General features: G+C 39.7%; 1 protein-coding gene and 1 pseudogene across 1 annotated transcript in view; both read right to left on the bottom strand.

The window, feature by feature from the left end:
* C15H11orf65 (chromosome 15 C11orf65 homolog) overlaps positions 1–19,907 on the bottom strand; it is a 97,431-nt gene extending 77,524 nt beyond the window's left edge. Inside the window, exons 1-2 of the mRNA XM_018059831.1 lie at positions 19,822–19,907; positions 4,677–4,766 (exon numbers count right to left, since the gene is read on the bottom strand). Of these exons, the coding sequence (XP_017915320.1) occupies positions 4,677–4,757 (81 nt within the window). The 5' untranslated portion in view covers positions 4,758–4,766; positions 19,822–19,907. The remainder of the gene's footprint in view (positions 1–4,676; positions 4,767–19,821) is intronic.
* Positions 2,383–3,504, bottom strand: LOC108637590 (annotated as a pseudogene).

Raw genomic sequence — 27,353 nt, 5'->3', positions numbered from 1 at the left:
ATAGATGTTTTTCTGGAACTCTCTTGCTTTTTCGATGATCCAGCGGATGTTGGCAATTTGATCTCAGGTTGAAACATCTGGAAGTTCATGGTTCATGTATTGCTGAAGCTTGGCTTGGAGAATTTTGAGCATTACTTTACTAGCACGTGAGATGAGTGCAATTGTGCAGTTGTTTGAGCATTCTCTGGCATTGCCTTTCTTTGGGATTGGAATGAAAACTGATTTGCCTTTTATTTGCAGCATCACCTTCTTAGTCTTTTTTCAGAGTTTCTAACTTCTTTTTAAATTCAGCTTCTCAAACTGTCTATCACATTGGCTGCCATTTTGTCTCCAGATACAATCCTTTGAAAGCCATTCAACATATTGATCTAAGCTAAATTGATTACCATTTCTATTTCCTTCAGATTCTGTTATTTCTTTGTCTATTTCTATATAACTGGTTTTCCTTAAATGTCATTCTACATCACTGGTTTTCCTTAAATGCCAGGTGATTGCCCTTTAATAGTGAAGAATGAAGGTCTGTGTCAATTTTTCTAGGGGGCTAGTATAAATAGTCTGTTCTTTTGTGTAAGTCTACTGTTTTCCCACTGTTCATACTCATGAATGAGAAGACTGCCTTGGAGATTTGTGAAGTGGGTGGAATAAGTTAATCACCAGACTTTCTCAAAGAAAGTACAGTCAGGTAGTCAGTTATTAAGCCAGGCATCTCTCAAATACTAAAATTCAGAGGGTTTACTACAGAGTACCAAATTCATGCTAGAAGTAGCTTTACCAGATCGTTCATGTAAATTTTTTAAGCCTCCAATTAAAATAAATTCAATTTTTTTTTAAAAAAAGAGATAAGCTTTCAGCATTTGTTTCTTTTGACTATGCCTTGTAGCATGAGGCATCTTAGTTCCTCAACTAGGATCACACACACCCTCTGCATTGGGGAGTCTTAACCACTAGACTGCCAGGGAAGTCTCTTGTTTTGTTTTTTTAAATTTTATTTTATATTGGGGTGTAGTTGATTTACAATGTTGTGTTAGTTTCAGGTATAAAGCAAAGTGGTTCAGTTATACATATACATGTATCCATTCTTTGTCAGATTCTGATTTGGGTTTTAAGAAGAGGACTGATCACCAGGGAAACCAGAAAATTCCATCTTGAAGCCCAGAAGAGATAAGCGTCAGGCATTTCCCAGTCATAAATGGCATAGTGAAAAGTGAAAGTGAAAGTCTCTCAGTCGTGTATGACTCTTTTTAATCCCATGGGCCACACAGTCCATGGAATTCTCCAAGTCAGAACACTGGAGTGGGTAGCCTTTCCCTTCTCCAGGGGATCTTCCTAACCCAGGGATCAAACCCAGATCTCCCACATTGCAGGCAGATTCTTTACCAGCTGAGCCACCAGGGAAGCCCAAGAATACTGGAGTGGGTAGCCTATCCCTTTTCCAGCAGATCTTCCCGACCCAGGAATTGAACCAGGGTCTCCTGCATTGCAGGCAAATTATTTACCGCTGAGCCACCAGGAAAGCATAAGACTACCACCATGATCTTAACAGGAAACACCCCATTTGGCTTGAAGGGAAAACAGCCACTTTGGTAACCTGTGGTCTTCCACAGCGCATGGAGCCAGAGGAAATTGGCAATGTCAGAGTCGGGGTAAGTGGCAAGTAAGAGAAACTGGCAAGGTCAGAGTCTGAGAGTGCAAGGCTTCTTCACATAAGATGCCTGGGTCCTTGAGAAGGATCTACAAGTACCCTAAACTTCCAAGAGAGAACTGGAGTATATGCATGTTTTCCTAGGGAAAGGGCCCATCCCTTCTCATAGAGACAAGAGTAGGTTAAACTTCTGAGGTAGAGAACAGCACTAAGCCAGTTGCAGGCAAGAATGAGGAAGCCACCAGATACACCACCTAGAGCCAGCCATATCTGAGAGCTTGCCAAGCTGTCACTGAAGTTAGAACATGGACTCACAGCAGAGACAGTCAAGCATTGTTTTTCTGCACTTCTTTCTAACTGTACTTCAAGTTCTTTTGAAAACAAGGCCCTGGGCTTGGTCTACTGCTATCTTGTATTCATTCCTGGATATTAATTCACCAACATTAAACCCCAGGATAGAAGATGTGATAAGACAAGACTCCCTCCCCTACAGAGTCTTTTGCTGGTTTCAGTGGTGGACAGCGGTCATCACAGAAAACACACAGGAACTCTTCCCTGGAACTGAGGTGGGATGAATAGTGCCTGCTGTGAATATTATCATCTTGTCCCTTGACCCTTGACCTCCAGTTTCTGAAGATATAGCAGAAAATAATCTTCCTTGAAGATAAAGGGTAACAAATTCATAAAACAAAAACACAGTCTTCCAATGCCCTGCGTTTTTCAGATATTCTGGGTTTAGTTCAGCTGCCAGATAAACTGATTGATGCATTCATCTCGATAGCCAGGTGAGCCCACTTGGTAGTGTGATAGGCCACTGAGAGCTGGAAAGGGCACTGGAACCCCGATATCACCTGAAAATCCTTTCCTGGGAAGACAGTTTCATGAATGAGCTCTTGCAAGCAAATGACAGCAAACTTCCCCAGGTGCTCCTCAATCACTGTGTCAGAGAGATGACTTTATTCTTGACTTTGGCTTGTCTGTGTTTCAGGATGAGCTCCTGAACAGGCTCCTGAACAGGCTTCAGATCTGGAAATCCCTAGGTCACCTGGGCTTCCTTGGTGGCTCAGATGGTAAAGAGTCCACCTACAATGTGGTAGACCCAGGGTTCGATCCCTGGGTTGGGAAGATACCCTGGAGGAGGGCATGGCAACCCACTCCAGTATTCTTGCCTGAAGAATCCCCATGGACAGAGGAGCCTGGTGGGCTACCATCCATGGGGTCACAAAGTTGGACACAACTGAGTGACTCAGCACACAGCACAGGTCACATAAGTTTCCACTACACAAAGCTTTTTCATTGTTTAAGGGGTTACTTTCATAAAGATACCACTGAAAATATTCTGCAGATGAAGTCTTGCAATGGTCCTCTGCACCAGTAAATTCACCCCATTAATCCTTTGGGTGCATACAACAAAGACCATGGAATGTTTATCTGGCACTTCCAAGCTGTGAGGTTTCACTTCTAGTCATTAGAAACACACTCTGTCATGCAGTTGATGCCAGGAATTATGTAGGAAACATTCTAGTTGCTTTTACTTGAGCTCTTTTTCTTTCCTTTGCTCTTTCCTTTGCAAAAGCTCCTCCTTTGCCTGGGTGACCCTGAGGGCCTGATAAGCCTTCCTCTTTTTCAGGACATTTTCTGGAACCAAAGGGATCTTTCTTTCTTGGCTCTTGCTATACCATCTTCCCAACACTTCAGGCTGCTCAGGGTTTGTTTCTTCTTATGCCCAACAGTTAATATCCATCTACCAGCAGATAGTTGACTAATAAGAAATATCTACCCGCCTGCAGCTTTCAGTCTTGAAGTGACATTGGAGACAATTGGAATAACTGTTACATGTACAGACTTTCAATTAGCCTCATTGTCGATAGCCATTTTCCTTTCAGTCCTTTAGAATTACTAAATCCTAGTGTTTCAATGACAAACAGGCTATCTCATTAGTGCCTCTTTAAGTGTGTCTAGGTAAATCTTCTACATAGATATGTCCAATAAAATACTACCATTTATTTTTGGTTTTCCAGACATGAGATAGAATTCCTTATTTGCTCATGAACTCCCTTCTCTCTGTTATGGGTGAACTTTCACTATATTGTCACTTAGTTTGGATTCTAGAGGGATAGAAAGTGAAAATGTGTGCTCAGTCTACCATTTTATTAAAACACACACACACTTGTTTATATACAAAGCTTTTCTACTGAATCTCTTTAAATTCAAGGATGTATTTTAAAGAGCCTACTACAATGTCAGGAATGTAATAAGTGTTCAAAGGTATGTGGCTGATTGGATTTGAATGTGGAAGAGAACAAATTACAAATGACAGAAAAGCTTAGGCCTAGATAACAAGCATGCTGTTAGACACCAACAAAGGAATAATAGATTTTAAAGAAAATTTTTTTTTAGTGTTGGAAATCAATTGTTATGCCCTAGTATAGGCAAATAATGGAAACTATTTTTCAAGACATTATTAACTGTTATGAAATTATTTTTGTGGGCTAGAAACAGACTTACCACTTTACACACAGAGTATTGATACTATTCTAGAGAGAAGAGAATTCATTTTACCTCTTGGCTCTCACCTAATCCAGTAAATCAACTTGGAATATTCCTTATTGGATAAGAAGACCACAGAGCATACTGTAACACAGCAAGAAACTACATTAATCCAGATATGCATTATGTTCTCAAGAGTAGGTACTCAATAAATATTTAATGAGTGAATGCATCCCTAACACTTGCTTGCAAACCTGATTCCAGAGTCAAGAAATAAAGTTTTCAGATGTGAAAATCAAATAAGTGACGAGTTCATCATAGTGGCCATTATCAAAGTACCTGACCTAGATCAGAAACTCAGTAAATATTTGTGAGGCTAATAAGATAATTACTGTTAATGTTTTTAAACTTTAAAAAAGTCTACTTATCAAGCAAACGCTGGTGTACAACTCTAATATAGTAATACTTAAAGCCATTGAATTTTATAAACAGTTGAACTATATATCAATTATATCTCAATAAAGCTGCAAAAAAAGAAACTCACAAGGAAACTTTTCCAGGCCTTCTGAATGACTCTGGCAGCTCTGTCTTTCCTTTCAAATTCTGATTCTTGTTTCAAAGCCATGTGAAAGTCCTAAAATAAAATAAACAAAGGAGTATATTTTAAATTACTTTATATACTCCATCATGAAACTGTCACTAGAACTACATGAAAATCAAATAGAAAGTACCAAGGAAATACTGAAAATGATATTTGGCATCAAAATAACTAAAATAAACATTAAAATTGACACCTTTAACTGATAGCCTCTGTTCCAATTTGCTTTTTATTGAAGTATAGTTTATTTACAATATTATTTTTTTTCATTATTTTTAAAGCTTACACTCCATGTAATGTTACAGAATAATGGCTATATTTCCCTGTGCTATAAAATATATCCTTGTTGCTTTTCTACTTTATACATAGTAATTTGTATATCATAACCCCCTACCCCTATTTGTTCCTTCCCTTTTCCCACTCTTCACTGGTAACCATTAGATTGCTCTCTGTATCTGTAGGTGTGTTTCAGTTTTGTTATATACATCATTTGTTTTAGTTTTTAGATTCAGCATGTAAGTGATAATATAGAGTATTTGTCTTTGTCTGACTTTTTCACTAAGCATAATAATCTCTAAGTCCATTCACATTGCAAATGGCAGAATTTGTCCTTTTTTATAGCCAATATTCCACCATATAAATATATATACATACCACATCTTTATCCATTTATCTGTTGATGGACATGTAGGTTGATTCACTATCATGGCAATTATAAATAACACTTCTAAAAATAGTGGGGTGCATACATCTTTTTGAATTCTTATTTTCATTTTCTTTGAAAATGAAACTCAGCAGTGGAATTATTAGATCATATAATAGTTCTATTTTTAGTTTTTTGAGGAACCTCCATACTGTTTTTCACATTAGCTGCACCAATTTACATTCCCACCAACAGTGTATGAGGGTTCCCTTTTTTCACATCCTCACAAACTTTATTACTTGGAGACTTTTTGATGCTATCTGGCATCTGATCTCATCACTTCATGGGAAATAGATGGGGAAACAGTGGAAACAGTGTCAGACTTTAATTTTGGGGCTCCAAAATCACTGCAGATGGTGATTGCAGCCATGAAATTAAAAGATGCTTACTCCTCGGAAGGAAAGTTATGACCAACCTCGACAGCATATTAAAAAGCAGAAACATTCCTTTGCCAACAAAGGTCCATCTAGTCGAGGCTATGGTTTTTCTAGTGGTCATGTATGGATGTGAGAGTTGGACTGTGAAGAAAGCTGAGCACAGAAGAATTGATGCTTTTGAACTGTGGTGTTGGAGAAGACTCTTGAGAGTCCCTTGGACTGCAAGGAGAGCCAACCAGTCCACCCTAAAGACCAGTCCTGGGTGTTCATTGGAAGGACTGATGCTGAAGCTGAAACTCCAATACTTTGGCCACCTCATGCGAAGAGTTGACACATTGGAAAAGACCCTGATGCAGGGAGGGATTGGGGGCAGGAGGGGAAGGGGATGACAGAGGATGAGATGGCTGGATGGCATCATCGACTCGATGCACATGAGTTTGAGTGAACTCCGGGAGTTGCTGATGGACAGGGAGGCCTGATGTGCTGTGATTCATGGGGTTGCAATGAGTCGGACAAGACTGAGTGACTGAACTGAACTGAACTGATCCTGAATGATGTGAGATAATATCTCATAGTTTTGATTTGCATCTCTCTGATGATTACTAATGTTGATCATCTTTTCATGTGCCTGTTAGCCACCTGTCTGTCTTCTAAATGTCTATTCAGGTCTTCTGCCCATATTTTAAATTGGATTATTTGTTTTTAGATATTAAGTTGTAAGAGTTATTTACCTATTTTGAATATTACTGCTATTGTTTATACCATTTGTAAATATTTTCTCCCATTCTGCAGGTTGTCTTTTAGTTTTGTTGATGGTTTTTTTTTTTTTTTTGCTGTGCAAAAGCTTTTACGTTTAATTATGGCCTATTTGGGTTTTGGGTTTTTTTTTTTTTTTTTTTTTTTTGCTTTTATTTCTTTTGCCTTAGAAGAATGATCCAAGAAAATATTGTTATAATTTTTATCTAAGCATGTTCTGCCTATCTTCTCTTCTAGGAAATTTATGATTTTAAGTTTTACATTTAGTTTTTAAACCATTTTGAGTTTTTGTATATGGTGTGAGGAAATGTCCTAATGTCATTGTTTTACATGTGAATGTTCAGTTTTTCCAAAATAACTTGTTGAAGAGACTGTCTTTTCTTCATTGTGTATTCTTGCCTCCTTTGTTGTAAATTAACTGATGATAGATGTGTAGGTTTAATTCTGGGCTCTCTATTCTTTCCCATTGATCCATATGTTTGTTTTTGTGCCATTACCAAACTTACAAGGACTGTATGGTATTATCTGAGGTCTGGAGGTTATGCCTTCAGCTTTGTTCTTTTTTTTCAGGATTGTTTTCAGAATTCAGGGTCTTTTGTGGTTCCATTTAAAATTTATTTTAACTTTTTATCTTGAAGTATAGTTGATTAATGATGTTGTGTTAGTTCTAGGTGTACAACAATGTGATTGAATTATACATATATCTATTCTTTTTCAAATATTTTTCCCATTTAGATTGTTATAAAATATTGAGCACAGTTCTTGGTGCTATACAATAGGTCCTTGTGGGTTACCTATTTAAAATATAGTAATGTGTACATGTCAGTAAACTCACTAATTATCCCTCCTCCACCATCCTTCCCCTCTGGTAACCATAAGTTCATTCTCTAAGTTTATGAATCTGTTTCTGTTTTGTGAATAAGCTCATTTGTATCATTTTTTTTTAGATTCCACATATAAGCAAAATCATCCAATATTAGTCTTTCTCTGTCTGACCTGCTTCACTCAGTATGACCTACTTCACTCTAGGTGCATCCATGTTGCTTGCAAATGGCAGTATTTCATTCTTTTTAATGGCTGAGTAATAGTCCATTGTATATCTGTACCACATCTTCTTTATCCATTCACCTGTTGAGGGAACATTTCTGTTGCTTTCATGTCTTTGATATTATAAAGCATGCTGCTATAAACACGGGGGTGCATTAATCCTTTTGGTTATATGTTTTTATCTGAATGTATGCCCAGGAGTGGGATTGCAGGATTATGTTAGCTCTATTTTTAGTTTTTGAAGAAACTTCCATACTGTTCTCAAAAGTAGCTCATCAATTTACATTCCCACCAACAGTATAAGAGGGTTCCCTTCTATCCACACCCTCTCCCACATTTATTGTTTCTGTTTTTTTTTTTTTTTAACGATAGCAGTTCTGACTGGTGTGAGGTGATATATCATTGTAGTTTTGATGTGCATTTCTCTAAGTAATGTTGAACATCTTTTCATGTGCTTCATGGCTATAGGTATGTATTCTTTGGAGAAATGTCTTCTTAGGTCTTCTGCCCATTTTTTGATTGGATTGTTTGTTTTTATGACATTAAGCTCCACGGACGATTTGTAAATTTTGAGACTAAGCCCTTGTTGGTCACATCATTAGTAAATATTTTTTCCCATTCTATAGGTTGCCTTTTTGTTTTGTTTATCATTTCCTTTGATATACAACAGCTTCTGAGTTTAATTAGTCCTATTTATTTTTGGTTTTATTTCCATTACACTGGGAGACAGAAAAAATTTTGCTGCAATTTATGTCAGAGTGTTTTGTTTAGGTTTTCCTCTAAGACTTTTATAGTGTCTGGTCTATATTTAGGGTCTACATATTTATATATTTATTATATACATATATAAACATTATATAGATATATAACATATAAATATTTATATTATTTATATATTTAGTGTCTATAGTGTCTACATATATTTAGTATATTATAGGGTCTAGATTCTTTTTAATTTTTATTTTTACTTTATTTTATTTTACAATACTGTATTGGTTTTGCCATACATTGACATGAATCCACCACGGGCTCAATCAGAACAATAAGCTTAGTCTCAATCAAAAATTGTAACCTCCTGTTTATTAGAAGGAAACCTCACACAATTATGGGATGGATTTATGTGGTTAACACTAGGTTATGGTCATTTAAGTAAAAAAGCTTCTCTATTATGTTAAAGATGATCAGCCTTGAGGCTTCTGATTCAGATGACAGAATAGAAGGACGTGCACTTATCTTCTCCTGTGAGAGCACCAAAACTGCAGCTAGCTGAAGAAAAACCATTGACAGGAGGATGCTGGATGCCACCAAAAAAAGATACCCACATCTGAAGATAAAGAAGCCACAGTGAGAGTGTAGGATGGGCACAATCACAATAAAATCAAATCCCATAGCCACCAGATGGGTGAATAATAACCCACAGACTGGAGAATAATAATACCAAATAAATTCTTGGACTATTGTGAAGGTTCTGAAGCCCACATCAGGCTTCCCTGCCTGGAGATCTGACAAAGGGACTGGGAATCCCCAGGGGATCAGGCCATGAGGGCCAGTAGGACTGCCAGAGGTCTGGAGGAAATAGAGACTCCAGCCTTGGAGGTCACAAACAAAATTTGGCATGCACCAAGACCCAGAGGAGAGGAGCAGTGACCCCACAGGAGACCGAACCAAAACTACCTTCTAGTGTTGGAGGGTCTCCTGTGGAGGCATGGTCTGCAGGGGCTTAGTGCAGGGACAGGGGCACTGGAAGGGCCTCCTTGGTGTAAACCCTCTTGGAGTTCACCATTAATCCCATCATAGAGCCCAGAGACCCCAGGGCTGGATTGCCTCTGGCCAAACAACTATAAGAGAGGGAGTGCAACCCCACTCCTCAGCAGATAATTGGATTAAAGCTTTACTGACCAAGGCCCTGCCCACCAGAACAAGACCCAGATTCTCCCATCACCAGTCCCTCCTGTCAAGAAGCTTACACAAGCCTTTTGGCCTCATCCATCAGAGGGCAGACAGAACAAACAAGAAGCATAATCTTATAGCAGCTAAAACAAAAGTCATATTACAGAAAGTTAATCATGATGAAAAAGCAGACAGTTATATCCCAGATGAAGGAACAAGATAAAATCCCAGAAAAACAACTAAATGGAGATAGGTAACCTTCCAGAAAAAGAATTCAGAATAATGATAGTGAACATGATCCACGATCTCAGGAAAAGAATGGAGGCAAAGACTGAGAAGATGCAAGAAATGTTTACCAAAGACATAGAAGAAATAAAGAACAAACAAACAGAGATGAATAATACAGTAGAAGGAAGCAACAGCAGAATAACTGAGACAGAAGAATGGATAAAATGACCTGGAGGACAGAATGGTGGAAATCAATGCCACAGAACAGAATATAGAAAAAAGAGTGAAAAGAAATGAAGACAGCCTAAGAGACCTCTGGGACAACATTAACATTCACATTATAAGGGTCCCAGAAGAAGAAAGAAAGGACCTGAGAAAACATTTGAAGAGATAATAGCTGAAAACTTCCTGAACATGGCAAAGGAAATAGTCAACCAAGTTCAGGAAGCACAGAGTCCCAGGAAGGATAAACCGAAGGAAGAACACACCAAGACAGATAGTAATCAAACTGACAAAAATTAAAGACAAGAGATAAAATATTAAAAGCCACAAGGGAAAAATGACAACATACAAGGGAACTCCCATCAGGCTATCAGCTGATTTCTCAAAAGAAACTCTACAAGCCAGAAGGACATGGCATGATATATTTAAAGTGATGAAAGGGAAGAACCTACAACCAAGAATATGCTATCCAGCAAGACTGTCCTTCAGATTTGATGGAGAAATCAAAAGCTTTCCAGACAAGCAAAAGTTGAAGGAATTCAGCACCACCACACCAGCTTTACAACGAATGCTACAGGAACTTCTCTAGGCATGAAACAGAAGAGAAGGAAAAGACCTACACAAAATAAACCCAAAATAATTAAGAAAATATTGACAACTATCATAATATGAATTAATTCAATTTACCAATCAAAAGACATAGACTGGCTGGGCAGATGAAAACATGCATATATGCACTTCCACTTACCACATCACTCTGCTTGCTCCCCTCAAACTGTATGCAATTATTTTATATTGTTAGGTTAATCATGTTCCCAATATGGCTTGCAATTGTAATTACTTTTGTCTGGCTATTGATTGTGAAAACTGATAAACATCCCCCCATACTCTTGTGTTTATGTAACTATTACTTACTTAATACCATTGTATCATGATTGGTCAATGGAAAAATAATGGAACTCTATATCACCAAATTAAGATCGAATAGAAAAACGTGTAATCACTTCTTGAAATCCAGATGCATATCAGAATTATCTTGAAATTTTTTGAAAAATACAAATGCTCAGGTATTGCCTTTTTTCTCCAGAGCTCCAGATGTTTTTAATGAGCAGTCATAATTAGAAACAACTGGACTATAGGATCTTTTACTTTTATCTAGTTAGTTTCACTCTTTATGTTTTATATTCAGTACTCCCATTTCATTTAGTTTATATTCTCCAACTTCTCCATCTCTTTTTTTTTGATGATCTTTCTCAAGACTTTTTCAAGCACAGTAGAAAAGCTTTTGTATACATATGTATAATACACATATTTTAGAAAAACTATGAATTTTTTCCTAACTAAAAAATATATGACATTTTGATTCCACTTGTTTGACTTAGTATGAATAGAATGCTAGATTTCGAATTAAAATATATATGCAATAAGCAACAAAGATTTACTGTATAGCATAGTGAACTATAGTCAGTATCTTATAATAACCTATGATGGAAAATAATTTCAAAAATAATATATGTGTATTTGTATAACTGAATCACCATGCTTTGCACCTGAAATATTGTAAGTCATCTATACTTCAATAATATATATATTTTTACAAAGATGATAAACTTTGTGACATCAGGAAATTAGGCTGGGTGCCTTATAAACAATACCTGTATATTATTACCCTTAGAGACAGTGATTGGCATGCAACTAACTGGGTCAGATAACCAGAGGTTCACTGGGCTGCACTTAATGGAACTCAGTGAATTTGTGGTACTAATTTATGATCTTGGCTTCCACCAGGATGGATAGGAAGATGCATCCTGGGATTCCCATGGACTCAAGGTCATATGTTAACAATTTAGAGATGACCTGAGTCAGTCTATCATCTGTATGAGTCTGATGGGCCAAGAGATCTGTCTTCCACTAGAAAGACCATTTAGCAGCTATTTTGGGGCCTTCAAAAGGACTGGGGAATGTAACGTGCCATATCAAAGCCTTAAGATTCACTCCACGGGCTTTAAATGATAGTAACCAGGCTATTGGCCTATTGAATTCTGAGGTGTCTATGACGAGAAAAGTGGTGCTACAAAACCACATTGCCCTTTAGATACTTACAGCATCTCACGGAGGGGACCTGTGCCATAATTGAGACTGAATGCTGTGTTTTCATACCTGATGATTATAATGCTTCACTATATAATTAGTGAACCATATGAAAAACCAGATTTCTGCCTTAAGAGACCAACTCCCTAATCTTGATAACCTCTTCAAAAACTGGTTTGGTGTGGGAAGTTCTTGGCTTAAATATTTACTTATAACTCTATTAATGCTATTAGCTACATTGTTTATAATTTGCTTATTTTATAAGATTATCATTTCTTGTATTACCAAATATGACTGAGCCTCTGACAAAAATAATGATGACTAGGTGACTTGAAGCAGTTGGTCAAACACATAATTTTGTATCCAATCAATGATTTTAATAGTGTACTCTAGATATGGGAAGATGCAGTAAGAGGGAATTTTTTCCTGGACCATAATAGATTAGAAGATAGGTGGTCCAAAGATCTTTAATTATTGTTAATAAGACCTAATCCAATAAAAGCACATGAGTGGCCTATTAGTAAAGTCTTCACCAGACCTAGGAATGAGCACCTTGGGAAGAAATGGTTATGAAATGCCTCCCAAAGCATGGTCAAATTTATGACCATGATGGGTCCCTGTCAACTTTATAAATTTGAAGTGGCAAATTGGCACTTGCCATCTACCTCTACAAGAATTAAATCATGTGCTGCTGCAGCTACTGACCTTCAACACCCCCCTGTAGGGAGTTCAGGGTCAAGAACGAAATGAAACACTCTGCTCTGGAAATAACTGGCAGAATAGGCATTCAGATAGTTAGATATTTTCAGGAGTTGATTTTATGAGCCCAATTTTTACATCTCATATCTAGAAAAACACTAAGTTCCTTCCTGGTGACTTCTACTCCTCGTGACTAGCAGAAGTCTTCAGCAAAAATAAGTGCTTAACTACATGAATTCCTCCTTCATTAAAATCAGATATATATACTGACCTCCTACCTCTTTGGAGTAGTTTCTCAGAGATATCTGGAATGCTGTCTCCTGGGCTATAGCCTAGTCCTCATTTTGTCCCAAATAAAACTTAACTTGCAACTCTCAAGTTGGGCTTTTTAGTCAGCACTACTTTGGCCTGAAGCATTATTTTAAACTTATGGGAACTGAGAGATGGCAGATGTAGGACAAGCTCTCTATTCTCCCTGCTGCTGCTGCTGCTGCTGCTGCTGCTGCTAAGTCACTTCAGTCGTGTCTGACTCTGCGCAACCCGATAGACGGCAGCCCACCAGGCTCCCCCGTCCCTGGGATTCTCCAGGCAAGAACACTGGAGTGGGTTGCCATTTCTATTCTCCCTATATGTACCTAAAAGGAGGACATGTATTTCCCTCTGTGAAGGTGCTCCCCATCTTCCTTCCCATATCATTATCACTGGAGGAAAATGACCATTATCCCTGGAGCTAAAATAATCATTATCACTGGCACTGAGATGCATCTGTACAAACAAATCTTACTTAAGTAACCCTTAACCTCCATGAGCTTTCCCATGTACTAACCTTTACAATATACAAGGTAATTTACGACCTATAGAAGCCCAAATCTCTTTGGCTTTGTTTTGTCACCTCACAAGTTTATTACCTTTTGTTAAAATAGTATACAAGCTGCCAGGGCTAAGCCCCTCTTTGGGTTTCACTTCTTTTCCTTTACATGTATGTAAAATTAAAATAATAACATCAAGTAAAATTTGTATCACTTTCTCCTGTTAATCTGCTTTTTGTCAGTTTAATTTGCAGGCTCCAACCACCAAAACCTAAGAGAGTACAGAAAAAAATTTTTCCTCTCTTAGACTATATTTTACTACTATTTGTTTCCTTGTGGTTATTATTTTTATTTCACAGTTCCTCAACAGTGACCCAGAGATGCTCTGGGCTGGGCTTTTAGTTGTGAGGATTGTTCTGTGCGTGCAGGCTGTTTAGCAGAATCCCTGCCTTCTACTCACCAGATGGAGTAGCACAGGTATGACAACTGAAAATATCTCCAGACATTGCCAAATTTCCCCTGAGAAGCAAAATCATCCAAGGTGGAGACCTACTGGTCTCTGCAGATTATCTACTAGCACCTCCATGGTGGAAACTATATTATGGTGCACTGCAGCACTATCTTTCCAATTCCTGAGGAATGTTGGTAGCTCGAAACTGACCAGTGTGGGAGTATTCACATTATAGGCGATAACAAACACTACAAATTAGGGCTTGATTTATTGGTTTTTTTGTTGGTTGTCTAGAGTAAAGCTAATTCATTTGAAAATGTTAATACAGACTAATTCCATGTCACCATTACACTATGAATACCACAAAACAGTGATGAAATACCTTACAGTATTTATAATTATTATCTGATTCAGAAATCAGTTGCATTATTGAGGAATAATAAAGTTACATTTCAAGAGCAAACAGTGCTCAACTGGGGAGGGTCAAGTAAATTGAGAATAGAATTAGATTTGGTCAAATAAAGTTGCTTATTGGAATAGCAAGTAAGAAAGCTTGAGATGTGTTAAGGAAGTGGGAAAGTTGAGAAAGTGAATATTCAAACTATTCTTTTAGTGCTGAAAAGGAACAGACATAGGCGTATTTAGCTGGAAGGTAGGAAAGGCTGGATTCAAGAGTTTTTGTTAATATATGGGAGATACTAAGGCACATTAAGATGTTGTTTTGTACGAAAGGTAAAGTCTTTTGTAGGTTTAAAAGGACAAGGTCCAGAGAAGAAAAGGAGGTAGGGGCAATTGCTGGCCTCAGATAAAAAACAATATATATGTTTATTATGAAGTGCCAAACAAACTAATCAGTGTGAAAATACCTCAGAAATTCTTACGTACTAACAAGTACAATCAAGCCACTGTTCAGGTCATGATGGTTTTACTATATCCATGTTCCACTTGCAAATTCAGAGATAAGATTTTTATCTAACCCCAATCACAAATGTCTATTATAGGAGATCATGGTTCCGTTGATCTATTTAGGCTCAAGAAAAAAAAAACTTACAAAGTAAATCTTTGAAGTCTAAGTTCCAATTACGCATTTAAAAGTTTGAAAACAGTATTCAAATTAACTTGCTGAGATCAGAACCTATACTTCCCGTTTTGTTTTCCTACTGCTTGATTGAATAAACAAATGTGCTCCGAGATCTTTATCAGTTTTGTAATTTCGCTCTTCCTTTTTTCCTGTGGCCCTTGATACAAAGAGCAGAAGGGGTAAGACAACTGATGGCCTCGTCGTTAAACACGATTTAAAGACGGAAAACCATTTCACGGATCGAACAGGAAAAAATTTTAGGAAACGTGAGGTAGGTTAACAAGTACTTCCCGCCAGGCCTGAAGGTGGACGAGACAGGATCTCTGCACCAGGAGGGCGGGTGCGCGGGGGGGCGGGTAGAGAGCACGAGGAATAGGCAGTGAGCTCTTGTCAACCACAGCGACCAGAGTTCACCACGGGCGGGGAGAAGGAACGCAGGGCAAGGGTTTAATCCTGGGCAAGATCGTACGCGAAAGGCTGGACGCCCAATGGGTCTCGGGGAAAGGAAACGTCATTAAGGGGGCTGGATGGGGCGCGGACCTCAAAGACATGGGGCGTTCAGCACACTGAACGAGAGGAGCCTCAGACCCAGTCGTCACACACGCAAGCCGAAGGGAAGCAGTATCGGCTGAGGCGGACAGGACACCCTTTTCCCTTCACCTGCCTATCGCCGCCGGGTGGGGCTCCGCGGGTGCCTTCCCTAACGCCGCAGACGGAAATGACGTATCCCAGTTCCGCTTTGTTCCGCGGGGCCTGGCACTGTTAGCCCCGCCCCTCAGCTCCTGGCTGTTGTGCCTCAGTTTCGGAAAAGTGAATGTGAAAGGCCTTGGACTATTAGAAGCTCTTGGGCGACTGTCAAATGCGCAGAGGCAGAGGGTTTGGTACAGCAGGGAGGCCGAAGGGACATTCTGCGAAGCTGGGCTCAACATTTTATAACACCTGGTTACTTCAAACAAGGACTTGAAAGATATTGGAGAAATGAGGTGAAAGCCTTTCTACTGACTGAATTTCAGTTCAGTCGCTCAGTCATGTCCGACACTCTGCGACCCCATGGACTGCAGAACACCAGGCCTCCTTTCCATCACCAACGCCTAGGGTTTACTCAAACTCATGTTCATTGAGTCGATGATGCCATCCAACCATCTCATCCTGTGTGGTTCCCTTCTCCTCCTGCCTTCAATCTTTCCCAGCATCAGGGTCTTTTCCAATGAGTCAGTTCTTTGCATCAGGTGGTCAAAGTATTGGGAGTTTTAGCTTCACCATCAGTCCTTCCAATGAATATTCAGGACTGATTTCCTTTAGGATGGACTGGTTGGATCTCCTTGCAGTCCAAGGGACTTTCAAGAGTCTTCTCCAACACCACATTTCAAAAGCATCATTTCTTCTGTGCTCAGCTTTCTTTAGAGTCCAACTCTCACATCCATACATGCCTACTGGAAAAACCATAGCTTTGACTAGACGGACCTTTGTTGGCAAAGTTATGTCTCTGCTTTTTTTTGGGGGGGGGGCCCTTTTTTAAAATTTAAATTTATTTATTTATTTATTGGTTTTGCCATACATTGACATGAATCAGCCATGGGTGTAGATGTGTTCCCCATCCTGAACCCCCTTTCCACCTCCCTCCCCATCCCATCCTTCTGGGTCATCCAGTACACCAGCCTTGAGCACCCTGAATCATGTGTCACACCTGGACTGGAGATTCATTTCACATGTGATAATTTACATGTTTCAATGCCATTTTCCCAAATCATCTCGCCCTCACCCTCTCCCACAGAGTCCAAAAGACTGTTCTAGACATCTGTGTCTTTTTGCTACCTTACATACAGGGTTATTGTTACCATCTTTCTAAATTCCATATATATGCATTAGTATACTGTACTGGTGTTTTTCTTTCTGGCTTACTTTACTCTGTATAATAAACTCCAGTTTCATCCACCTCATTAGAACTGATTCAAACACATTCTTTTTAATGGCTGAGTAATACTCCATTGTATATATGTACCACAGCTTTCTTATCCATTTGTCTGCTGATGGACATCTAGGTTGCTTCCATGTCCTGGCTATTATAAACAGTGCTGCGATGAACATTGGGGTACACGTGTCTCTTTCAATTCTGGTTTCCTTGGTGTGTATGCCCAGCAGTGGGATTGCTGGGTCATATGGCAGTTCTATTTCCAGTTTTTTAAGGAATCTCCACCCTGTTCTCCATAGTGGCTGTACTAGTTTGCATTCCCACCAACAGTGTAAGAGGGTTCCCTTTTCTCCACATCCTCTCCAGCATTTATTACTTGTAGACTCTTGGATAGCAGCATTCTGATGGCATGAAATGGTACCTCATTGTGGTTTTGATTTGCATTTCTCTGATAATGAGTGATGTTGAGCATCTTTTCATATGTTTGTTAGCCATCTGTATGTCTTCTTTGGAGAAATGTCTATTTAGTTATTTGGCCCACTTTTTGATTAGGTCATTTATTTTTCTGGAATTGAGCTGCAGGAGTTGCTTGTATATTTTTGAGATTAATTCTCTGTCCATTGCTTCATTTGCTATTATTTTCTCCCATTCCAAAGGCTATCTTTTCACCTTGATTATAGTTTCCTTTGTTGTGCAGAAGCATTTAATTTTAATTAGGTCCCATTTTGTTATTTTTGCTTTTATTTCCAGTAATCTGGGAGGTGGGTCATAGAGGATCCTGCTGTGATTTATGTCAGAGTGTTTTGCCTATGTTTTCCTCTAGGAGTTTTATAGTTTCTGGTCTTACGTTTAGATCTTTAATCCATTTTGAGTTTATTTTTGTGTATGGTGTTAGAAAGTGATCTAGTTTCATACTTTTACAAGTGGTTGACCAGTTTTTCCAGCACCACTTGTTAAAGAGATTGTCTTTTCTCCATTGTATATTCTTGCCTCCTTTGTCAAAGATAAGGTGTCCATAGGTGTGTGGGTTTATCTCTGGGCTTTCTATTTTGTTCCATTGATCTATATTTCTGTCTTTGTGCCAGTACCATACTATCTTGATGACTGTGGCTTTGTAGTAGAGCCTGAAGTCAGGCAGGTTGATTCCTCCAGTTCCATTCTTCTTTCTCAAAACTGCTTTGGCTATTCGAGGATTTTTGTATTTCCATACAAATTGTGAAATTATTTGTTCTGGTTCTCTGAAAAATACTGTTGGTAGCTTGATAGGGATTTCATTGAATCTGTAGATTGCTTTACGTAGTATACTCATTTTCACTATATTGATTCTTCTGACCCATGAACACTGTATATTTCTCCATCTATTTGTGTCTTCTTTGATTTCTTTCACCAGTGTTTTATAGTTATATATATATATATATATATAAGTCTTTTGTTTCCTTAGGTAGATATATTCCTAAGTATTTTATTCTTTTCATTGCAATGGTGAATGGAATTGTTTCCTTAATTTCTCTTTCTGTTTTCTCATTGTTAGTGTATAGGAATGCAAGGGATTTCTGTGTGTTGATTTTATATCCTGCAACTTTACTATATTAATTGATTAGCTCTAGTGATTTTCTGGTGGAGTCTTTAGGGTTTTCTATGTAGAGGATCATGTCATCTGCAAACAGTGAGAGTTTTACTTCTTCTTTTCCAATCTGGATTCCTTTTATTTCTTTTTCTGCTCTGATTTCTGTGGCCAAAACTTCCAGAACTATGTTGAATAGTAGTGGTGAAAGTGGGCACCCTTGTCTTGTTCCTGACTTTAGGGGAAATGCTTTCAATTTTTCACCATTGAGGGTAATGTTTGCTATAGGTTTGTCATATATAACTTTTATTATGTTGAGGTATGTCCCTTCTATTCCTGCTTTCTGGAGGTTTTTTTTTTTTAATCATAAATGGATATTGAATTTTGTCAAAGACTTTCTCTGCATCTATTGAGATAACCATATGGCTTTTATTTTTCAATTTGTTAATGTGGTATATTACATTGATTGATTTGCAGATATTGATGGATCCTTGCATCCCTGGGATAAAGCCCACTTGGTCATGATGTATGATCTTTTTAATGTGTTGTTTGATTCTGATTGCTAGAATTTTGTTAAGGATTTTTGCATCTATGTACATCAGTGATATTTGCCTGTAGTTTTCTTTTTTTGTGACATCTTTGTCAGGTTTTGGTATTAGGGTGATGGTGGCCTCATAGAATGAGTTTGGAAGTTTACCTTCCTCTGCAATTTTCTGGAAGAGTTTGAGTAGGATAGGTGTTAGCTCTTCTCTAAATTTTTGGTAGAATTCAGCTGTGAAGCTGTCTGGTCCTGGGCTTTTGCTTGTTGGAAGATTTCTGATTACAGTTTCAATTTCCATGCTTGTGATGGGTCTGTTAAGATTTTCTATTTCTTCCTGGTTCAGTTTTGGAAAGTTGTACTTTTCTAAGAATTTGTCCATTTCTTCTATGTTGTCCATTTTATTTGCATAGTCAGAGAAGGCAATGGCACCCACTCCAGTACTCTTGCCTGGAAAATCCCATGGATGGAGGAGCCTGGTGGGCTGCAGTCCATGGTGTCGCTACGAGTAGGACATGACTGAGCGACTTCACTTTCACTTTCATGCATTGGAGGAGGAAATGGCAACCCACTCCAGTATTCTTGCCTGAAGAATCCCAGGGATGGGGGAGCCTGGTGGGCTGCCATCTATGGGGTCGCACAGAGTCAGACATGACTGAAGTGACTTAGCAGCAGCAGCAGCAGCATGGAAGCGTTTGATGAGCTTCTATTGATTAATGTTACCTGGATTCAGAAGTTCTCAGGTGTTCTCAGGATTTGGACTTAAGCCTCCTGCCTCTGGTTTTCAGTCTTATTTTTACAGTAGCATCAAGACTTCTCCATCTATACAGCATCGATGATGAAACATCTAATGTTAATGATGAAAAGTTTCTCCACAGTGAGGGACACCTGGAAAGGTACACAGTTACATGGAGAAGAGAAGAGGGAGGAGGGAGATAGAGGTGACCAGGAGGAAAAGCTGTGTCTGACTCTTTGCGACCCCATAGATGGCAGCCCACCAGGCTCCTCCATCCCTGGGATTCTCCAGGCAAGAACACTGGAGTAGGTTGCCATTTCCTTCTCCAGTGCATGAAAGTGAAAAGTGAAAGTGAAGGCCTTCAGTCGTGTCCAACTCTTAGTGACCACATGGACTCCTGCCTACCAGACTCCTCCATCCATGGGATTTTCCAGGGAAGAGTACTGGAGTGGGTTGCCATTACCTTCTCTGAGGAGGAGAAGAGAGGGAATCAAAAGGAGAGGGAGCAAGCTAGCCAGTAATCACTTCCCTATGTGCTCTCCGCAGTCTGGGTCCCTCAGAGATGTTCACGGAGTTACACAGAGAAGAGAAGAGGAGGAAGGAGACAGAGGTGGCCAGGAGGATAAAAGGGGGAATCAAAAGGAGAGAGACAGATCCAGCCAGTAATCAGTTCCGTAAGTGTTCTCCACAGCCTGGAGCACACAAAGAGATTCACAGAGTTGGGCAGAGAAGTAAAAGGGGAGGAGGGAGATAGAGGCAACCTGGTGGAGAGAAAGGAGAGTCAAAAGGGGAGACAGCAATCAGGCCTGTGATGTTGCTGCCAAGTAAAAATGGGTACTGAAGATTGGGTTCTTAAAGGTATAAAGTTGATAACAAATACCAAAAAGCAAAGATTAAAAATCTAGAGTAGAGGTTAGATTTTTAAAAAATACAATATATATTAAAAAAAGCAAAGTCACAAAAATTATAAAAAATATTGTTTGCTTTAAAAATAGGGTCTTTTTTTTGCAAGGTAATAGTAGGTTATAAAAATGAAAATTAAAGGAGTAATAGGGACTTAAAAAAATTTTTTAATAAAAAAACGATAGTAAAAATATATCTAGGGCTTTCTCTGGAGCTGTTGCAGACAGTGTGGGGTCAGTTCATTTTCAGATAGTTCCTTGGTCCAGCTTGTACTCCTCAAGGTCTACAGGCCCCTTCCTATGTAGTTGGTGCTAACTACAGGGTTTTAATCTATTGCACCTGTCACTTCCAAAGCGGTTCCCTCTGTTTATTTTAGCTTCTTCTGTTTGCTGGTCTCTTCAGTGTCTAATTTCCGCCCTGACACAAGGAGGTGGTGGTGGTCAATTTTTTTAGGCTCACTTGTTCAGTCGTGCTGTGGGGAGGGACGAACACTGCAAACAAATATCACCGGCATGTGCTCACAGCGATTCAGCCACACTGGGGTTGCCCCCACTCACAGCATGTGTGCTTTCCCAGTCTACACTGCTCAGGCTCTAGGTTGCTCTGCCAGGAACTGTCTGATGCTGGCCCTGGGTTATATGCACTCCCCAGGCTAAGCCGCTCAGGTTCAGGTTCTCAGGTACTCCACAAAGGCGTAGACTTAGTTGGGCCTGCGTTTTGTGCCTGTCCCAGGTCCAAGCAGCTCAGGTGACCAGGTGCTTGACAAGCACAGTCGCCGCCACTTGAAGGCTGCGACTTATTGCCTCCCCTGTCCCTGCCACTTGGTTTTCTGGGTGTACAACAGGTGCGCCTTCTCAGGTGTGCCGTGTGTCTCTTCTGGGGAGCCGATCCCTGGCTGCAACCCTCCCGGTGGATGTTGACCATCCAGAATCCCAAGAAGTCTTGGTTAGCAAGGAAGCCTGCTTGCAGTTTGATATAGGATGGCTCTCTGGGGCCACGATTGCCCCCTTCCGGCTCTGGCTGCCCCCGCCTGCCTGTCTCTGGTGGGGGATGGGCCCATCCGCAGCTGGCTAGCTCTGCTCAGTCCTTTGTTCTGTGAGCGGGCCTGGCAGTGTATTAGCTTAGGGCTTTTCGCGGGCCAGCTATCCCACAGTCTGGGTTGCTATCTCAAGCTAGTTCCCTCAGATTGCCCTCAGGGCATTCAGGCCAGTCCTTACCCTAGGCAGCGCAGCCCTTGCCTCCTTGTCCAGCCCCTGCTTGCTAGTGGGGGATGCGAGCGTCTGGGCTGCTGCTCCACTAGGAGTTGCTGTTAGGTATGTAATCTGTGGGTTTTAATTATTTATTTATTTTCCCTCCCAGTTATTTTGCCCTCTGCGGCTCGCCACAGACCCGCTAGAGAGAGTGTGTTTGGAGAGTATATTTCCTGGTGTTTGGAAACTTCTCTCTTTTTAAAGACACCCTTCCTGGGATGGATTTCTGTCCCTACCTCTTTTGCCTCTCTTTTTATCTTTTATATTTTGTCCTACCTCCTTTTGAAGACAATGGGCAGCCTTTCTGGATGCCTGATGTCCTCTGCCAGCATTCAGAAGTTGTTATGTAGAATTTGCTCGGTGTTCAAATGTTCTTTAGGTGAATTTGTGGGGGAGAAAATGGTCTCCCCATCCTATTCTTCTGCCATCTTAGCCGCTGGCTGTCTCTGCTTTTTCATATGTTGTCTAGGTTTGTCACAGATTTCTTCCAAGGAACAAGCATCTTTTAATTTCATGGCTGCAGTCACCATCTGCAGTGATTTTGGAGCCCCCAAAAATAAATGACTGAATTTATTCTTTTGTAAATAAAAGAACTGACTCTTCTAGTATCTTGACAGATCCTCCGCATGATCAAAGAGTAAGTGACACGTGACTGCAGTCCAATGCTATTTCTAAATTTAAGCTCTTTAGCTAAACCGATTTTTAAGTGAAAATAGAGGATCTCATAAATGAATTCCTAGATAAATTTAAATTATACAAATGCTGCAGATCTAAACCAAGTTTGCTTTGCTTGAGTGTCAAATGTTTCACTCTTGGCAATGTTTTAGTTTGTCATTTATTGCAATGTCAGATACCTTGTTTGGAAACTGCCAAGTTCTGCTATTTTCCTCTTGTGCTCATGCACATAATACCATTAATTTGTAATTAGTTGTTGGAAGGTTAAAGACCAGGGGAATAAACAGCTAAAGAAAATGTTCCCTATATAATATGGAATTATACAGAAGAAATTCCCTATAGGCTAATTCATTGACTCATTGACTTTCCAGAGTTCTTTAAAATCATTATTGCAAATCAGAATAAACATATGTGAGCTTTAGTTCCCTTTCATGTAGTTACTTGATGCATTAATACACAGTAGCTATGAATAATAAACTGTAAAGATACAGTCATGGAAACATTAGGTACAATTGTGCTTTTTATTTTACTTTAAAAAAAAGTCCCACATATTTTTAGTAAAGTGCCAGTCAATTATGATTATTATTTGACTATGTATTATTTTACCATTAACCTGATCTAGAAGGATTCAGTAATTTGTGAGTAATAGGCTCAGACCTTTTTCTATTGCTCTAATATATGTAAAGGGCTTCCCAGGTGGCACTAGTGGAAAGGAACCCACATGCCAATACAGAACACGTAAGAGACCGGAGTTCAGTTCCTGGGTGTGGAAGATGCCCTGGAAGAGGGCATGACAATCCACTCCAGTATTCTTGCCTGGAGAATCATACGGACAGGGAGCTTGGTGGGGCTACAGTCCATGGGGTCGCAAAGATTCAGAAACGACTGAAGTGACTTAGCACACAGGCAATATACGTAAAAATATTTGAATTTTTTTAAAAGAAAAAGTTTCTTTAGTCACGAAGGATTATTAAGACTTAAAACCATCAGTTTTTCTTATGATTGATTTATAGGCACCTGCTTAAATGTAGGACTCTTTTGTTGACCATGATGGCTACTCCATTTCTTCTAAGGGATTCCTGCCTGCAGTAGTAGATATAATGGTCATCTGAGTTAAATTCACCCATTACAGTCCATTTTAGTTTGCTGATTCCTAGAATGTCAACGTTCACTCTTGCCATCTCCTGTTTGACCACTTACAATTTGCCTTGATTCATGGACCTAACATTCCAGGTTCCTATGCAATATTGCTCTTTACAGCATTGGACCTTGCTTCTATCACCAGTCACATCCACAATTGGGTATTGTTTTTGCTTTGGCTCCATTCCTTCATTCTTCCTGGGGATCTTCATGGATCTCCAGTAGCATACTGGGCACCTACTGACCTGGGGAGTTCCTCTTTCAGCATCCCACCATTTTGCTTTTTCATACTGTTCATGGGGTTCTCAAGGCAAGAATATTAAAGTGGTTTGCCATTCCCTTCTCCAGTGGACCACATTCTGTCAGACCTCTCCACCATGACCCGCCTGTCTTGGGTGGCCCCACAGGGCATGGCTTAGTTTCATTGAGTTAGACAAGGCTGTGGTCCTAGTGTGATTAGACTGACTAGTTTTCTGTGAGTATGGGTTCAGTGTGTCTGCCCTCTGATGTCCTCTTGCAACACCTACCGTTTTACTTGGGTTTCTCTTACCTTGGACATCTCTTACCGTACATTATATATACTACTGTGGGCAGGAATCCCTGAGAAGAAATGGAGTGGCCATCATGGTCAACAAAAGAGTCTGAAATGCAGTACTCGGATGCAATCTCAAAAACGACAGAATGATCTCTGTTTCTTTCCAAGGCAAACCATTCAATATCACAGTAATCCAAGTCTATGTCCCAACCAGTAATGCTGAAGAGCTAAAGTTGAACAGTTCTATGAAGACCTACAAGATCTTCTAGAACTAACACACAAAAAAGATGTCCTTTTCATTATAGGGGACTGGAATGCAAAAGTAGGAAGTCAAGAAACACCTGGAGTAACAGGCAAATTTGGCCTTGGAATATGGAATGAAGCTGGGCAAAGGCTAATAGAATTTTGCCAAGAGAACGCACTGGTCATAGCAAACACCCTCTTCTAACAACACAAGAGAAGACTCTACACATGGACATCACCAGATGGTTGACACCGAAATCAGACTGATTATATTCTATACAGCCAAAGATGGAGAAGCTGTATACAATCAGCAAAAACAAGTCCAGGAGCTGACTGTGGCTCAGATCATGAGCTCCTTATTGCCAAATTCAGACTTAAATTGAAGAAAGTGGAGAAAACCACTAGACCATTCAGGTATGACCTAAATCAAATCCCTTATGATTATACAGTGGAAATGAGAAATAGATTTAAGGGACTAGATCTGATAGATAGAGTGCCTGATGAACTATAACTGAGGTTCGTGACATTGTACAGGAGACAGGGATCAATACCATCCCCATGGAAAAGAAATGCAAAAAAGCAAAATGGCTGTCTGGGGAGGCCTTTCAAATAGCTGTGAAAAGAAGACAAGTGAAAAGCAAAGGGGAAAAGGAAAGATATAAACATCTGAATGCAGAGTTCCAAAAATAGCAAGAAGAGATAAGAAAGCCTTCCTCAGTGATCAACGCAAAGAAATAGAGGAAAACAACAGAATGGGAAAGACTAGAGATCTTTTCATGAAAACTAGAGATACCAAGGGAACATTTTATGCAAAGATGGGCTCGATAAAGGACAGAAATGGTATGGACCTAACGGAAGCAGGAGATAGTAAGAAGAGGTGGCAAGAATACACGGAAGAACTGTACAAAAAAGATCTTCACAACCCAGATAATCATGATGGTGTGATCACTCACCTAGAGACAGACGTCTGGAATGTGAAGTCAAGTGGGCCTTAAGAAGCATCACTACACGCAAAGCTAGTGGAGGTGACGGAATTCCAGTTGAGCTATTTCAAATCCTGAAAGATGATGCTGTGAAAGTGCTGCACTCAATATGCCAGCAAATCTGGAAAACTCAGCAGTGGCCACAGGACTGGAAAAGGTCAGTTTTCATTCCAATCCCAAAGAAAGGCAATGCCAAAGAATGCTCAAACTACCGCACAATTGCACTCATCTCACACGCTAGTAAAGTAATGCTCAAAATTCTCCCAGCCAGGCTTCAGCAATATGTGACCTATGAACTTCCAGATGTTCAAGCTGGTTTTAGAAAAGGCAGAGGAACCAGAGATCAGATTGCCAACATCTGCTGGATCATGGAAAAAGCAAGAGAGTTCCAGAAAAACATCTATTTCTGCTTTATTGACTATGCCAAGCCTTTGACTGTGTGGATCACAATAAACTGTGGAAAATTCTGAAAGAGATGGGAATACCAGACCACCTGACCTGCCTCTTGAGAAATCTATATACAGGTCAGGAAGCAACAGTTATAACTGGAACAACAGACTGGTTCCAAATAGGAAAAGGAGTACATCAAGGCTGTATATTGTCACCCTGCTTATTTAACTTCTATACAGAGTACATCATGAGAAACGCTGGGCTGGAAGAAACACAAGCTGGAATCAAGATTGCCAGAAGAAATAGCAATAACCTCAGATATGCAGATGACACCACCCTTATGGCAGAAAGTGAAGAAGAACTAAAGGACCTCTTGATGAAAGTGAAACTGGAGAGTGAAAAGGTTGGCTTAAAGCTCAACATTCAGAAAACAAAGATCATGGCATCTGGTCCCATCACTTCATGGGAAATAGATGAGGAAACAGTGTCAGACCTTATATTTTTGGGCTCCAAAATCACTGCAGATGGTGACTGCAGCCATGAAATTAAAAGACTCTTACTCCTTGGAAGAAAAGTTATGTCCAACCTAGATAGCATATTGAAATGCAGAGACTACTTTGCAAAAAAGGTCTGTTTAGTCAAGGCTATGGTTTTTCCAGTAGTCATGTATGGGTGTGAGAGTTGGACTGTGAAGAAAGCTGAGCACCAAAGAATTGATGCTTTTGAACTGTGGTGTTGGAGAAGACTCTTGAGAGTTCCTTGGACTGCAAGGAGATCCAACCAGTCCATTCTAAAGGAGGTCAGCCCTGGGTGTTCTTTGGAAGGAATGATGCTAAAGCTGAAACTCCAATATTTTGGCCACCTCATGTGAAGAGTTGACTCACTGGAAAAGACCCTGATGATGGGAGGGATTGGGGGCAGGAGGAAAAGTGGATGACAGGATGAGATGGCTGGATGGCATCACCGACTCGATGGACGTGAGTTTGAGTGAACTCCGGGAGATGGTGATGGACAGGGAGGCCTGACGTGCTGTGATTCATGGGGTCACAAAGAGTGGGACACGACTGAGTGACTGAACTGATCTGAACTGAACTGAACTAAACTAAATCTAGGAACAATTAATTAGGAAATGGGAACTCAGAGGAACTTCTGGGTGGTTTTACAAATTTTCCTTCCTTCTCTCTATTCCCCATATCCCTCATTCTCCTCTTTTTTCCCCCCTCTCTATTCTTTTTATTATTATACAGCAGTTATATTATATTAATGAAATTAATATTTTTGCTTTCTAGTTAGAAGGCAAAGATTTATCAGCCAAGTAAAGACAAGAGATAAAAAACTGAATTAATCTACGAGAAAAATACTTTGTGCAGAGGTACAGGAGTCACAATTACATGCTATTT

The sequence above is a fragment of the Capra hircus genome, chromosome 15 (assembly GCF_001704415.2).
Source record: "Capra hircus breed San Clemente chromosome 15, ASM170441v1, whole genome shotgun sequence".
Lineage (NCBI taxonomy): Eukaryota > Metazoa > Chordata > Mammalia > Artiodactyla > Bovidae > Capra > Capra hircus.
Note: the sequence above shows the minus strand (reverse complement) of the source record. Positions and strands in the feature narration are given on the sequence as shown.